Raw genomic sequence first — 14,648 nt, forward strand, 5'->3', positions numbered from 1 at the left:
GTAGTTTTCCTTTTTTAACATATAAAACATACATATACAAAAGACAACTTACAGATGCACACAAACATCCACAACATCACTGCTGCCAAGACCCACCTGCTCACATCTCCAGGGCCAGCATCTCTCTACGCCACATAGAAACCAAATGGTGCAGTTTGAGGCTCTCCTTCTCCCATGCACTTTCAATATTTAGATAGTAAAGCATTTGACCTTTCCATTGTGTTAACAATGGTTGATTTTCAGTTAAGTATACGTTTTTTCAAGATGATTGACGAGAAAAGTATCGTCCAACCCATTGGGTATCTCACTGCACCCTCATATGCCATATCTTGAAATATACAGACAGGTGGATTAAAAGTACATTTACATTGTAATACTTCTGACAGCCAAGTTTCTAACTCTGCTCATAACATTTGGACATTAGTTTTCCCATTGTGCTGTAAGTGTTAGAAAACGTATAAGGGCAAAAGGTTTTCCTAACCATGTGGCCTGACCAGGAAAAACCCTGGCTGTAGTTATAACTATCAGAGACTTTTTCCAGAGGTTATTCAGGAACATTGTCCTCTGCTGTCTACCTTCTATTTTGCAAATGTGAAAATAAAAAAAAGCACTATAAAATGACATTAATTCAATTCCATATTAGTTATCTTTTCATCAATCTATGTGCAGGCTGCCCCGTGTTGGCATACAGTTGTACTTTTTGATCATTGGTGTGCAATTCAGGTCACACGCATGGCTGCAGCTGGTGATGATTACCTGTACTCAGTTTTTCATCTATCAGATAGGATCAGTGTTGCCAACTTGGTGACTTTGTCACTATATTTAGCGAGTATTCAGACCCCTCTAGCGACACATTTTTTAAAAATAAAAAAATAATTGAAAAAAATAATTGACTAGCGACAAATCTAGCGACTTTTTCTGGTGTTAATGAGAACTTTTGGAGACTCTGGACGTGAAAGCACGTATCGTTCTTACTCTTCTCAACGAGCAGCGGGTGCTGCCGTGGGCCCCACCCCATCCCAAAGCACTCACAGGCGACCCAGTCCTCGCACTGCAGTCAGAGCAGGAGATGTTCACCCCTCCGCGTCCAGACTGCAAATGAATCGCGCATGTGGAAAGCCGCCGCTGGCTGATCCCACCCTGGCTTACATTCAGGGCGGGATGTAAATGCAAAATGTTCTTTGTCTAAAATAAATCAATGCACAAAAATAAATCACTACATTTGACTCACACAGCCTGTCACTTACTCACCTTGTCCACTGTGTGTGTGCCTCTCTGTGACATAAGCGAAACATCTAGCTGGCTAGCTCATCATGTCTCAGTGTAAACTGTACACTCAAAAATACAGAAAGGAGTGTGAATCAAACCCTGAATTCAAAGGCTGGTTGAAGCCGTTTATTGGAGATGATACACGGGCATACTGCCTGTATTGTAAGGCTGATTTCTACGCCAAACTTAGTGATGTAAAAAAACACATGACAACTCAAAAACATACTCGAAAGGCAAAGCCTTATAACATTTCCACCCAAAACAAGCTGCCATTTATGGTAAAAAAAAATTACTCTGCAAAAAAGGCTGAGGCCACCTTAGCTATCGCTGAACACTGTTCCATGCTGGCATGTGATCACATTGGAGAAGCATGTAGAGCTGCTTTCTCAGACTCCACTGCTGCTACCCACTTCAAAATGCACAGGACAAAGTGCACAGAAATGATTAATGGTGTTCTAGCACCATATTTTCTGAAAAAGTTGGTCGCAGATGTGGGTGACCAGCGTTTCAGCCTCCTCCTCGATGAGTCCACGGATGTAAGTGTTTCTAAGTACCTGGGGGTTGTGATAAGGTACTTTAGTGACACCAAGCAGACAATTGTATCAACATTTCTGGGGCTTGTTGAGTTGGAGGGAGGAGATGCCAACTCTATAACCTGTGCTGTTGTGGCTTTCCTCGAGAAGTGTTGTCTTAAAAAAGAGAAACTCCTGGGGATAGGGACTGACAATGCCTCTGTTATGACGGGGATTAACAATGGGGTCCATAAAGTGCTGTAGGAGGAGTATGGTCTCAAATATCTGGTTGTTATTCACTGTGTACCACTCTGCAGCTTGCTCATTTGTAGTTATAAACATATTTAGGGTGTTTTTTACTCACTTTTTGTCTCTCCCACAACGTCATTCCTCTCTCCTACAGCGTCCATCACAATAACATGCACGTGGCCAATTATGCAAATTAGGGGATGACGTCATTTAGCGACTTTTAGGACAGCCAATAGCTACTTTCCTTACTGAGGAGTTGGCAACACTGGATAGGATAACATGCATACAAGTAAAATTAATACAACGGGAGCCCCTTTCAAGTCAATGATTCGTCTGTTCTAATCATTTAATTTCTATGCATTTAATCCTATCAAATAGCCAAAATCCGAATAGATACATTTTGAAAAAGTGAGCGCTGAAGTTCAACGCGGGAAGTTCAATAGCCCCGGGACCTGTTTGTCCACTGACAATTCTGAAAAACAGACTTTTTGTATTAAAATAGTTCTATGCTGTTGAGTCTACCTAATCCCGTAGAGTTTAAGAAAATCCCATTGTTTTTGGACCTGCGGCAGGTAGCCTAGCAGTTAAGAGTTGGGACGGGTAACCGAAAGGTTGATGGTTCGAATCCCTGAGCTGGCAAAGGGGAAAATATGCCGTTCTACCCTTGAACAAGGCAGTTAACCCCCAACAACTGCTTCCAGGATGTCAATTAAGGCATGCAGCTCTTGTGGCGTGCAAATGAAAGTATCCTTATCTAGCTGCAAAAGGAGTCACTTTGCCAACATGAGAATGAACTAAAAGGGAGTTCTTGGTTTTATCCATTGAGTTACAGCAAAGTAGATTGGGTGCAGAATTGGGATGTTGCCATTGTCATAGATATGTAATTAAATAAAACAGCAAACACTGCTTGCACTCACTTTTCAGAATGCTCCTTGGATTGGGATGGATAATAGGCATTCAGAAAAAGCCAGCAACGGGTAGGCCCAAGGGTTTATTAAGGTGCTAAATTAGTAGGCCTAGTGCAAAATTGTGTTTTGTTATGGCAAAGAAGGGTACAATCAAACTATAGGCCTATCATGGTGCGTTCTGTTCGTTCCTGATGTTGACATATTAATTGTGAATAGGCTAGGCCTACTTTCAAGATTTACACAAAACGTGGAAGGGCACCAGAAATACGAGGTAAACCATTAACCAATCTCTACAAATACCCTATTTTCGAGAGCGCATCGTAAACCTGACATTTTCCTCGTATAGATTAACAGGTAGGCTATTTAAAATGACAATTTGTGAAGCGTGGAAATGTACACTGTGACCCATTCCTAACAAAAGGGACATAATGGTAGCATTTACAGATGTTTAAAAAGATCCATAATATGATTGCTTAGGAAAGGTCTACTTTATTGCCAGTTCTGGACTGTTTCTAAATGTTTTTTTTTTTTTACTATTTCTTTATTTTATAGTTTAGATTAGGCTATGGCTATAATTAAACAACATAGGCATAGACTACTTCAATGTCACAGTGCAATTCCTTTTTGGTTCTACACTTGTTCTATTGGACGCATCATTTCTCCGAAGGGTGGCGTTTTACACCACTTTCGGCAGCTTTCCTGAAAACGAAGGTCCCCTTCACCAGTCGTATCAGCAATTCAGACTGCATGCAAACCAGAAAGGTGATTGTGAAAGAGTCGAGAGGGTGAAGTATAGCGCATTCCTCGAGAGAGAATCCTACCGTTCTCTCTCCCAGCCGGCTTTCAACCAGGCAGCTTGGCTCGCACACGCAGTAGATGTATGACTTCTGGCTGAAATTGGGAGCTTCGTGGTCAGTAGGGAAAATAGAAGGATTATTCAAACCGAAATAGCGAGTAGGCTATTGTTGCAACATCAATTTATAGGCTACTTTGCGTCGCAGAGATTTAATTTCGTACGCAACTTTTTGTTATCCGTTTTCGTGACCATGGGTTCACAACAAACTCACTTGTACGGGTGGGCATTGATGATAGTCGCGGTTTTCTGTCAACGGGGTCATGAAAGTTGCCCGGAGAAAGATTTGGAGAAAAGGGAAGAGGACGCGAATGTAGTTTTGACTGGCACCGTTGAAGAAATCATGAACATGGACCCAGTGCACAACACATACACTTGCAAGGTAAGTCTGACTGTCCTAGCGCGAGTTGATAGATTTATGTTGAATGAGGTTGTTGCTGAATCTTTAACCGTTGGTTACAGAGTAACATAGTCTTGTTGAAAACGTTACAACGTATCACATGTTTGTTTTAAGTAGGGTAGGCTTACATGTAACTCCAAAGGGGCACCTGTCAAATCATAGCCAATACCAGCCCACTTTTCTTCCAATGTCATTTAGAAGATTTTGTTCGATTGTGGTCATTCGAATCAGTGTATCGGTTTTAGTAGGCCTACTCGTACATTCGCAAAGCTTCACATAAAGGCAATAGTTGAACAAATAAGTAACAATATCGCCCCTTTTTAACAAACGAGTTTTATTACGTATTTTAGGATAATAAACCCTTTTATACATACATAGGGAACACAAAGAGTTGTATTCAAAGGGAAGGTCAATTGAGCTCTAATGATTTTAAATGCTTGAATTAGCTATACAGCGTTACATTTGCGGTTATCCAGAAGACTTTCTTTATTTATAGGCATGAGGTAGTATTTGACAATTACCTTGTCACAGAGCACAACACTAAAGAACCATATCTTACGTGTTCCTTAAAGTTTTTACCATCTAACCATCAATTATATAGCTACTGGACGTACTGCCACCTAATCATCTCAAACATGCTGTGAACCACCTGCCAGTGCCCTTGACCGACCTCCTGCAAACTGCATCCATTTGTATAGTCAGTGGTCCATTTTGTGGTATGTTGAAAACGGTATGCATCTCTCTGGAAGCAATAAACAACCTTTTTTTTGCAAACATGACAAACCATTATACTAGTAGGATAAAGATAAAAATACACAATGAATATTTTGCGATCTTGTGTTATCCCTAACTCAGCAGACACCACAGACGAGAGGCTGGAAGCAGCACGGGGTCAGCCACAAAGATATGCCACTGCAGCAGGTTATGGGTTAAAGGGCCTTGCTCTAGGGCACAATGGCAGTAGGTTGCACCAGAGATTCTGATGCCTTGGTTGCAAAATCATGTAGTAATGTGTACTGTTAACAGATAGATAAATACATATTCAAATGGGTGCGGGAAAAGCTTGATGTGCTGCATTAAGATTAGAAGGGCTGCAAACAAGTTATTCTAATGTAGCCTAATTTTGAGCGATATACAGTAGCATATTCATACACCTGTGAAATCCATGACCGTAGTCCTCACAGAAGCCAATCCTGCAATAAACACTATGCCACAAACCCCTCCGCATTGTCTATCATTGAGAAATTCCTTTGGTCATTCATTGTAAAAAATAAATTTAAAAAAGCAGTGGCAGTCGGGGCTCTTCCAGCTGTGCAACCTGCTGTTTGGTCTATGGTTCCTTGGCTCATGATTTGGGATGTAGATAAGTTGTCCCATTTTGGGATCAGGACCAGCCCATAAAGTGAAAGGAAAACCTACCAATGAATATGCAAAGTCTTCTGTTGGAAATAAGGTTATGGTTTAGGAGATGTAGTCCAGGAAAGTAAGTAATAATTCAACCCTGTTACTCTTTGATGTATACAATTTGGCCCTTTTTAAATTTGTATTACAGTAAGTGCTTTGGAGAATAAGTCCCTGCAATACCTTAGATTAGTCCTGGAGTCCTGGCTGAAATCTATTTGTTTGACTAAAATGATTGCAAAATACTTTTGCTATTAAATGTTTGCTTAAAGTTAGACTGCAAAATGACATCATAAACCATATGACAACTTTCCACTTGCAGACATCATATCCTGTTCATGATGTCATCTTGTTCAGTCTATTGTTAAAGTTACAGCCTCAATAAAGAGCTAAACCCCCACTGTCTTTCTCCATGGCCTTGGTAAAGGTGAGGGTATGGCGGTACCTGAAAGGAAAGACCATGGTCAATGGAGAGGTTCTTTTGGACGGTGGCAACAAGGTGATGATTGGTGGCTTTGGGGACCCTGAGGTCTGCGACAACCAGGTTGCCACTGGCGACACGCGCATTTTCTTTGTCAACCTGGCTCCGGAGTTCATGTGGCCAACGCACAAGAATGAGCTGATGCTCAACTCCAGCCTGATGAGGATTACCCTGCGTAACCTGGAGGAGGTGGAGAACTGTGTGGACGGTAAGCTGCCATTTTGTTGACTCCTCTGTCTCAACAGGACTGTATGGAATAGACACCCCATCTCTAAGTGTCCCATCTAATATGGCTGCAAGTGCCAGCCAGGTGAACTGAATGTGTTGTTGCTAAACCTCCACACATTAGCCTGAGAAGAGTCAATTTCATGGAAATTGAAATACAAGTGTTTCAGGAGTGGCCACCTGCTAGTTTGTGATTATTTGAAGGTTATTCTGACAGTTGTATTGGGCAGTCACATTGTAAAGCTAGGCATCACAATCCCTGCTCTCATGCATCACAAGTAGGTGGTGTCTGAAATGTCATAGCTGTAGGGTTACACCCATAACTCTGTTTCCCAGTACTCAGACAAATTGGGACACCTGAGTCATCTAAGCATGTTGGTTGTCATGGTGAATGTGGTGCGGCCCTTCTCTGGTCTGTCAGCCCTCAAGGAGGTAGACAGTGTCCCCTTTGATGAACACCTTCAGAGACAGTAAATGACCTCCCTGAGGCTTGACCCCTAACCTTTGACCCTTGTCAGTGGGACGTTTTATGTAGTCGGGAGCTCCTTAAGTCTTTTTACATATAACCCGGAGCGTTGAGTTATTTACCGTTGATGACATTTCTCACACTCTTTTAGCAGTTGACCGTTATGTTCACACCACTGTTAGTGGCAAAGCCTTGGTGCCATAAAGAGACAGCCTTTCTCATTTTATCTAAACAGAGGCAGAGTCGGGAGCAGGTGGAAACTGAAGTGGAGAACGAATGAATAGATCAGACTTGTCTGCACTTGAGAACATAGTTTTCGAGGAGCTTCCTGAGTTTGGGAGAAAAAAAGGACACAAATAATACATTTTTGCCAGCCGCAGCTGTAGATACCGAAAACGTCCCCACTGCAATAAGAGTTAATTGAAAAGGTTTGCCTCTTCTTGGTATTTTTTTGTAGAGAACCCATTTGTCAGCCACTATAAGAAGACCCATACCGGTGACTAATGAGTCCGTGACTATGCCCCTCTCTGACCTCTGTGCCATCAAGCATGGCTTGTTGCTGTTCAGCTGGTGCTTGACAATGCTGGTCAAGGTAAGACTCCGCGGCCTTCATAAGAAGGCCTCAAATACCAAGGAAAATTGTCGGTGCATGACACATTCGTGGTAGCAGGTGATTCCAATGGTCACAGCTTGCTTATAGTGTTTGGTTGAGTTTGGCACACACAAATTAATTTGCTTGTCTATCTAAGCAAGAAACACTGTACTGCTATCCTTTTATTTATTTTTGTATTTTTTAGATTTTTCTTTTTTGCCTTGTTGCGGAGAGGGGAGTTTCTTTGCTCTAGCAACTACTATATAGATCTAGAATGTGTCCTTTTTGTTGTTGTGGGTGCCTTGTGTTTGAAGAGGTTCTTAGCATGGCCAGAGGAGCCCAATATTTCACATAACCGGCTAGAGGGCATAGTGTTATGTGTGCTACTGCAAAAAAAAGTGTGCACTAGTGAAGAGAGAACACGTTTACATTTTAGTCATTTAGCAGATGCTCTTATCCAGAGCGACTTACAGTAGTGAATGCATACATTTCATACATTTTTTCCCATACTGGTCCCCCGTGGGAATCGAACCCACAACCCTGGCATTGCAAACACCATGCTCTACCAACTGAGCCACACGGGACATATGCTTTCGTGTCCTGTTTCAATGAAACCTTATGAAACTTTTGAAGCTTTATTCAAGTTAACTTGCAATGTATTTGAAATTGTAATATATTGCATTACTGTACACTTATTGCAGTGCACTGACTTGCTTGTGGGGCATAGTACTTATCCGGGCCTCTCGTGGTTAGATACAAATCCAGATTTTTTTTGGGGGGGGGACCCCTTTCAGCCAGGTGATTTGTTGGCATTCCTCTGAAGAATGAGCTCCGAGGCTTCAAAGTTGCAACGTTTTTAATTAAGATAGTCAATTTGGATCCCATCCTCTGTGAGCAGCCAACCACCCATCGAGAAGACTGGGGATGTTAGTACAGTCGGACAAGGCTCTACCTGCCGCTGCGCTCAGTGTATCCTCTTTCTTCCCATTCTTGACATTTCCACGGCTAGGAGAGACCCAGGAATGCCTGGCGGAGCTAGGTGGGGAGGAAAGAGTCTTTGTGTAACATGCATGGGGACGGGGAGAGAGGATGAGTGCGAATTAAGTGGAAAGAGCGAGGAAGAGACGGTGAGGAAATTCTTTGTTCTAGTGTTGACTTGGAATGCTGAGGATGTATGTTTTGCTTGGCATCTCATGGTCGGGAAGTGCTCCTAAAGCTCCATGGTGTAGCTAGATGCCTGGAGGCATCATGTTTCGCACTCGCTCCACAGCGCTTTAGTGCCGCAGTATGGGCCACTCCAAAACCTTGCATGGGATCACTCAAGAAATGCTTTTATCTCACTAACAGCAGCCACCACCACCCCACCCCCCAAAAGGAGTGTTTACAAGACCTCTGTAAACACCCGGCGCTATTACAAACACAGCTCCATATTTGACCCGCTCCCAACGTGTTATCTCTGTTTACTGGGCCCTCAAAGGCAATTTAGAGACTGAATTAAGAAAAAAGGGCAGAATGTACACTATCGTTCAAAAGTTTTGGGTCACTTAGAAATGTCCTTGATTTTGAAAGAAAAGCACTTTTTTTTGTCAATTTTTAAAATATCAAAATGATCAGAAATACAGTGTAGACATTGTTAATATTGTAAATGACTATTGTAGCTTGAAACGGCAGATTTTGAATGGAATATCTACATAGGCGTACAGAGGCCCATTATCAACAACCATCACTCCTGTGTTCCAATGGCACGTTGTGTTAGCCTTAAAAAATGATAAACTTGGATTAGCTAACTGATTATTAGAAAACCCTTTTGCAATTATGTTAGCACAGCTGAAAGCTGTTGTGCTGGTTAAAGAAGCAATACAACTGGTCTTCTTTAGACTAGTTGAGTATCTGGAGCATCAGCATTTGTGGGTTCGATTACAGGCTCAAAATGGCCAGAAACAAAGACTTTTCTTCTGAAACTCATCAGTCTATTCTTGTTCTGAGAAATGAAGGCTATTACATGCGAGAAACTGCCAAGAAACTGAAGATCTCGTACTACGCTGTGTACTACTCCCTTCACAGAACAGCGTAAACTGGCTCATATCCACCAAAGACTGGCTCATATCCACCAAAGACTGGCTCATATCCACCAAAGACTGGCTCATATCCACCAAAGACTGGCTCATATCCACCAAAGACTGGCTCATATCCACCAAAGACTGGCTCATATCCACCAAAACTGGCTCATATCCACCAAAGACTGTAAAAAATATGAACATAGCCTACCTATCACTCTTTCCTTGACCCGGTGCTTGAATGCAGAGGGGAGACAATGTGATGTTTCTTTGCATTTCCTTCTTGCTCATGTCTACTGGGTTGATGTCGTTGTAAATGTATCAACGTATTTGAGGTGTTGGCAGCTGCGTAGGCTATTTTCGTTGAACGACATACTGTTAACGTTTTATCCACAACTCTGTCGATCGCCATTGTAATCTACATGGAAGTCAAAATGTTCCCAAGATGCATATTTAAACGATGGAGGATCCTCTAATTCTGGTTTATCATACCCACCACTCACCATCATATGTAACTAGTTCCCAGCTGCGTCTCACAAAAGAACCGTTTGAAATGCGGCAATTAAGATTTGAATTTTTATTACAATGTCTGCATAGGTTCTAGTTGTTTTAATGGAATAGCCTGAAATATTTTTTCAGGTCAGATTTACTCGAGGCATAGGCCTACAATGCAGCGTAGGCATAGCCTATAGGTCTAGTGTTTTTATTTTGTGTGTATATACTGTATATTTGTATTCATTTGGGTGTGCAGACTGAACCAAGGTCCCATTACCGAGCCTGGTTCATGTACGGTTACACCCCTAGTTCGCAGACTTTTTTTTCCAGAAATTACTTCAGAAATGTTGTGTGAAATTTCCCCAACGATTATAAATGAGGCCCCAGGACCCTCTCTCTGATATCAGGTCTTTGGGGCTCCTGCTTCGTGGGAAGGAAGGCTCTTCCCTAGCTGTCCCCCTGTCATCACCCCTCTTTCTGTCGAACTCATTGCCTGCATGTCTGCCTGTCTGTCACATAATACTGTATTTCTGTGTGTATCTCTTCTTGCCTGTCCATGTGTCTATCCACCTCGCAGCCCATCCATCTGTCTGTTCTCCAGGCTTTCTTTAGAGCTCTAGCAACTACCCATCTACCCTCATCTCCATCCCATCTGTTCCTGGAGATCTGGGCGTAGAAGGGAACGCTTGCTTTTTCCCACACTCTGACTCCTCTGTATCAGAGCCCATCAGAGGCCTTGCTTTGTCCACCTGTAATTAGGCTGGAGTCTGGGCCGTACAGCTGCCAGCCTATTAACCAGGTGCAACCTCCAGACCCGAGCCGTGCATGCTCAAAAATGAATGGGATAGGCCTACTTTTATATCTCCCTATTTCTGATGTTCTATCACAAGGAGATGTGTGTGTGACTTTGTAGCTAACGATTGTTAAAAGGTAGGTAGTATAAACCTAACCACATCTAACATATTTTATTTAGTATACCCATCAGAAGTCCCAATGCAAGGTTACACCTAACTTTTCTATTTTTCTAGTTATTGCATATAACCGATCAGACTTCCATGTCGGAAAATATATTTCTCCGGGTTGTGCTGTAATATGGAGGACATGACTGGCCAGCCTATTGCCTATAATGTAAACTTAAACATTTTGTTATATTACAAAGTGGGATTAAAATTGATTTAATTGTCTTTTTTGTGTCAAGTTAAATGTCTCCAAGTGTCTGTTGGAAAGCAGACTGAACCAGGTTTTCCTCTAGGATTTTGCCTGTGCTTAGCTCTAAAAAGAAACAACCTAGTGCTTGCTAATGACAAGCATACCCATAACATGATGCAGCCACCACCATGCTTGAAAATATGAAGTGGTACTCAGTGATGTGTTGGATTGGATTTGACCCAAACATAACGCTTTGTATTCAGGACATAAAGTACATTTCTATGCCACATTTTTTGCAGTTTTCCTTTAGTTCCTTTATTGCAAACAGGATGCATGTTTTGGAATATTTTTTTGATTCTATACAGGCTTCCTTTTCACTCTGTCATTTAGGTTAGTATCATGGAGTAACTACAATGTTGTTGTTCCCTCCTCAGTTTTGTCCTCTCACAGACATTACACTCTGTAACCGTTTTCCTTCCTCTCCGGCAACTGAGTTAGGAAGGACGCCTGTATCTTTGTTGTGACTGGGTGTATTGATACACCATCCAAACCATCATTGAAGGAATATTTTATAGTATACTTTTGCCCCCACCCATCTACCAATAGGTGCCCTTCTTTGTGAAGCATTGGAAAACCTCCCTGGTCTTTGTGGTTGAATCTGTATTTAGAATTCACTGAGGGACCTTTTATCTGTATGTGTGTGTGGTACATAGATGGGGTAATCATTCAAATATCATGTTAACCACCATTATTGCACACAGATTCCATGCACATTTTTATGTCCATGCAAGTTATTGTGAAGCAAATACTCATGTACTTATTTTACTCCTGTACTTACTTAGGCTTGCCATAACAAATGGTTTGAATACTTATTGATTCAAGACATTTCATCTTTTCATTCTTTATTAATTTGTATTAAAAAAAATTGAATAACAAAATTCCACTTTGACATTATGGGGTGTTTGTGTGTAGCCAACTAGCTATTAGCCTAGCCAACCACCATGGTTATGGTCTGCAAGCTAGAGCCCAACTACTAGACACCAGCTAGAACACAACTAACAAAACACAACTTAAACCACAGATCAAAGGCAAAGAGAGAGATGAGACTTAGATTTATGGCTGGGGCCCATCCGATGGTAACTTTTTAAGAGTACAGGCTGAGTTAGCTACCAAAGTGAGGCAGACGCTTCACCGGGCCGAGGGAGAGTCAGGGAAATCCAATAGCTATATAGCGAGAGAAATCCAAAATGGATCGATTCCAGATGTCAGTTAACTAGCACACTAGCACTAAGCCAAGGTGGAAAAAGTTGCAAAACTCCCATAGCCTACTTTACAGAGAACATGCAGAAAAGTTGAGATTACAAAAACTGACGAGGTACTACACAATGTGAGCAAGCAGGTATGATTTTCTCTTTTGTTTTGAGCCCACGGCAAGAAGGCACCAGAGCCTGCCGTGCTAATGAATTCTCACGAGATAACAGACACAAGTGCACCGTGGGAAGTTTCTAAGATATCCAGAAATAAATATCTAATAACCCAAAAACATAACTGTTTGTACTTATAGGTAACCAGATCGGGACTACAACAAAGTTACTAAGTGTTTGACCACACTGTGTTAATTGGTGAGTAAAAAGTCATTCTTACTATCCATATAAAGTACTCCCGTTGACGAGATTACTCATGACGTGTGTAGGTAAGTTGCGATGGAGCTGCCCTCGAGAGTGTGTGTGTTGACCTAGCACATTTGTGTATGTCTAGCACAGTATGTGCACACTGTGCAGCGATATCATATCTTAATAGGGGGAGTGTGATGACAAGGCCCTGACATGACACCCATCTATGGTGTTACAGCAGCTTTCTCTGAGGCCTCAGGAATGTTCCTCCCTACATATGTTTCTCTCTCTTGCTTTCTCTCTCTCTCCCTCTTTATCCAGTGTGTGTGTGTGCCCACCCACTGCCCCCCCTGAGCCAAGAGATTTGGCTCGCTGCAGTAGTGGCCGATCCTGTTGTTTTTAGCCAATAATGGCAAGGAAGTGATGGCTTTCAGAGGAAAACAGTGATATTTGACTTAGGGCGTCTCAGTGACAAACACACACTGGTTCTCTTTTAACAAAGGACATTTTCATCTCTAAAATATGTCATAGCATAGACTGTAGTTCTTGGGAAGTAAAGCACAGCCCATTGAAGATGAATGAGAACATAGCCACTTGTAGCACACAGAGCATTGATCACTTGAAGATGGAGCAACAGGGTTCTGTTTGCAGTCAACATGGTTCCATCAGTCACACAGACTGTCCACTGATGCACAGCACTTGACAGAAAGAAGAGGGAGTGAGGGTAGGTGCAACAGAGGGAGAGAGTGACATAAAAAATGAGAGGGGTAGTACAAAGTACAGAGGAGTGTGTGGGAAATAACGAGAAATAGAGATTTATATGGAAAAAAGAGTGGGGAAAACACGAGGTGGTTAGAAAATTAGGGGGAACAAGAGTGAACGAGGGGTGCAGCGGGGAGAAATTTGAAAGAAATGGAGAGCGAGGGGTGCAATTAGAAACGAGAGAGGGAAATGGCAGTGTAAATGGAGGGTGAATTGACCAAGAGAAAAACAGGTGCAGCAGCGAGAATTGAGAGAGGGAAAGGGAGAGCGAGTGAGAAACTGAGGTGTGCAGTAGGGAGAATTTGAGAGTGAATCGGGCCAGCAGCTCCCCTGCTTTGTGTTGGGCCCTTTATTATCCACGCTGAAATGAAGTCTTTCCAAGACCAGCCAGCGAGATGCTCCACTGCTCCTCCCGGGGTTACTAACTCTCCTCTCCAGTGGCTCTCTCCCTGTGTAGTGTGTTTCTGTAACAATATCGAGTGTTATCTGATCTCTGCTGCTGTGTGTGTGTTTGAGATACCTGTGTGTACGTCACGTTTAGTCTTGGTTTCCAAAAAATGATAAAAAAGCAGACAGAAGACCTCATCTTAATGTGGTGTGTGATCATGTTGAACTGTAGCCCTCATTCTCATTTTGTTGCTTTAGTTTCACTCCAGGAGTGTGGGGAAGCCCAAAGGAAGAACTCATCATAGACTTGCCTACCGCCGGCGGTGTACCCATTGGCGAAAATCTGATATCAACTTTGGAGGGGACAATTACATGAAATTTTCTCAAGAGCAATTCCTGAGGGGGACACCAAAAGTAGTGCTTTAACACATAGCCTACATTGGAATATGGTAAATGTATATTGAGGAACCAAAGAAATAAGGTGTTTGCCGTACTCCTAACTACCGGTACCCAAAACTACACAACTAATCACAACAGCAATACCATTGCCTTTAACAAATCTTAGTTCAGTCACCAGTTTAAGTTGAGAGTGGGGGTATCCATGGCATTTTCCAATTATGTTCCTATTTTACAAGTCAAAAAAATTGAGAACCTTTCATAATGTTGCCAAACAAAGACTCAACAAACTTACCTGAGACTCCCTGTCTCTGCCAGTCTGTCCCCGCATATCTGTCCGCAACTCTGCTGTCATTGTGAAACATTTCCATTAGAATTTCATTTCTTTCTTATGAACATTTTATCAACTAGTCTTTGAGATATTAGGCTACTA

General features: G+C 42.2%; 1 protein-coding gene across 2 annotated transcripts in view; it reads left to right on the forward strand.

Annotated features, from left to right (window-relative positions):
• The first annotated feature begins 3,670 nt into the window (after window positions 1-3,670).
• The window catches only part of LOC106566949 (agrin), a 400,773-nt gene continuing 389,795 nt past the window's right edge, over window positions 3,671-14,648 (forward strand). Inside the window, exons 1-2 of one of the 2 annotated variants that reach the window (XM_082960174.1) lie at window positions 3,671-4,173; window positions 6,020-6,281. In XM_082960174.1, coding sequence (XP_082816300.1) covers window positions 3,985-4,173; window positions 6,020-6,281 — 451 coding nt within the window. In that variant the 5' untranslated portion in view covers window positions 3,671-3,984. The remainder of the gene's footprint in view (window positions 4,174-6,019; window positions 6,282-14,648) is intronic. The other variant, XM_082960173.1, reaches the window with a different exon arrangement.

This window comes from Salmo salar, chromosome 13, assembly GCF_965601325.2.
Source record: "Salmo salar chromosome 13, fSalSal1, whole genome shotgun sequence".
NCBI classification, from domain to species: Eukaryota; Metazoa; Chordata; class Actinopteri; order Salmoniformes; family Salmonidae; genus Salmo; species Salmo salar.